The sequence below is a fragment of the Monoraphidium neglectum genome, assembly GCF_000611645.1.
Source record: "Monoraphidium neglectum strain SAG 48.87 unplaced genomic scaffold scaffold03644, whole genome shotgun sequence".
Taxonomy (NCBI): domain Eukaryota; kingdom Viridiplantae; phylum Chlorophyta; class Chlorophyceae; order Sphaeropleales; family Selenastraceae; genus Monoraphidium; species Monoraphidium neglectum.
The window spans coordinates 1-684 of record NW_014009985.1 but is presented as its reverse complement, the minus strand read 5'-3'; the positions used below and the strand labels follow the sequence as shown (position 1 = coordinate 684).

The following is a 684-nucleotide window of genomic DNA, read 5'->3' as shown; positions in this document are numbered from 1 at the left end:
GTGCCAGCCTGCCATGCATCACGGCCCGCGGCGCTCCCCAACCACGCCTGCCGCCGGGCGGGAGAGCTGCGTGGCGGAAAGAGGCCGCGGGCCGCGCTGGTAGCGTAACAAAACATCGTCGCGGGTTGGGCCCCGCAAGCGCCCACCACGCCGGGCCGCTAGTCGGAGCAGCCAGCATCAAGCGGCTGCCTCAGTAGCCGTAGTGACCGTACGGACCGTACCCCTGGCCCTGCTGGCCGTAACCTCCCTGGCCTTGCTGGCCGTAACCTCCCTGCTGCTGGTACGCGCCGTAACCGCCGGCGTACGCGCCCTGCTGGGGCACCCCGCCCTGCTGGCCGTAGCCGCCCTGCTGCGCGGCGCCGTAGGCCTGGGCAGCCTGCTGGTACTGCTGGTACTGCTGCTGGTACTGCTGCTGCTGCTGCTGCTGGGCCGCCTGCTGCTGAGCCTGCTGCTGCGCAGTCTGCTGCGCCTGCTGCTGGCCGCCAAAGCCGCCGGGCTGCTGCTGCTGCTGCTGGGGCTGCTGGTACTGCTGCTGCTGCCCAGCCGCGGCCGCGGGCGCCCGCTGCTGCTGCTGCTGCGCCTGCGCCTGCGCCTGCTGCTGCATGTACCCCGCCGCCACCGCGCCACCGTTGGCCGCCTGCTGCTGCTGCGGCTGCGGCGGCCAGCCGCCGTAGGGGCCAGCGG

The 684-nt window shown here is 73.5% G+C and overlaps 1 protein-coding gene across 1 annotated transcript; it reads right to left on the bottom strand.

Annotated features, from left to right (window-relative positions):
• Nucleotides 1-190: 190 nt before the first annotated feature.
• On the bottom strand, nt 191-604 carry MNEG_13133 (hypothetical protein; the record flags this gene model as incomplete). The annotated part of the gene is made up of 1 exon (XM_014038395.1): nt 191-604. The coding sequence occupies one exon, from the start codon at nt 602-604 to the stop codon at nt 191-193; it is 414 nt and encodes a 137-aa protein (XP_013893849.1).
• Between the last annotated feature and the right edge of the window lie 80 nt (nt 605-684).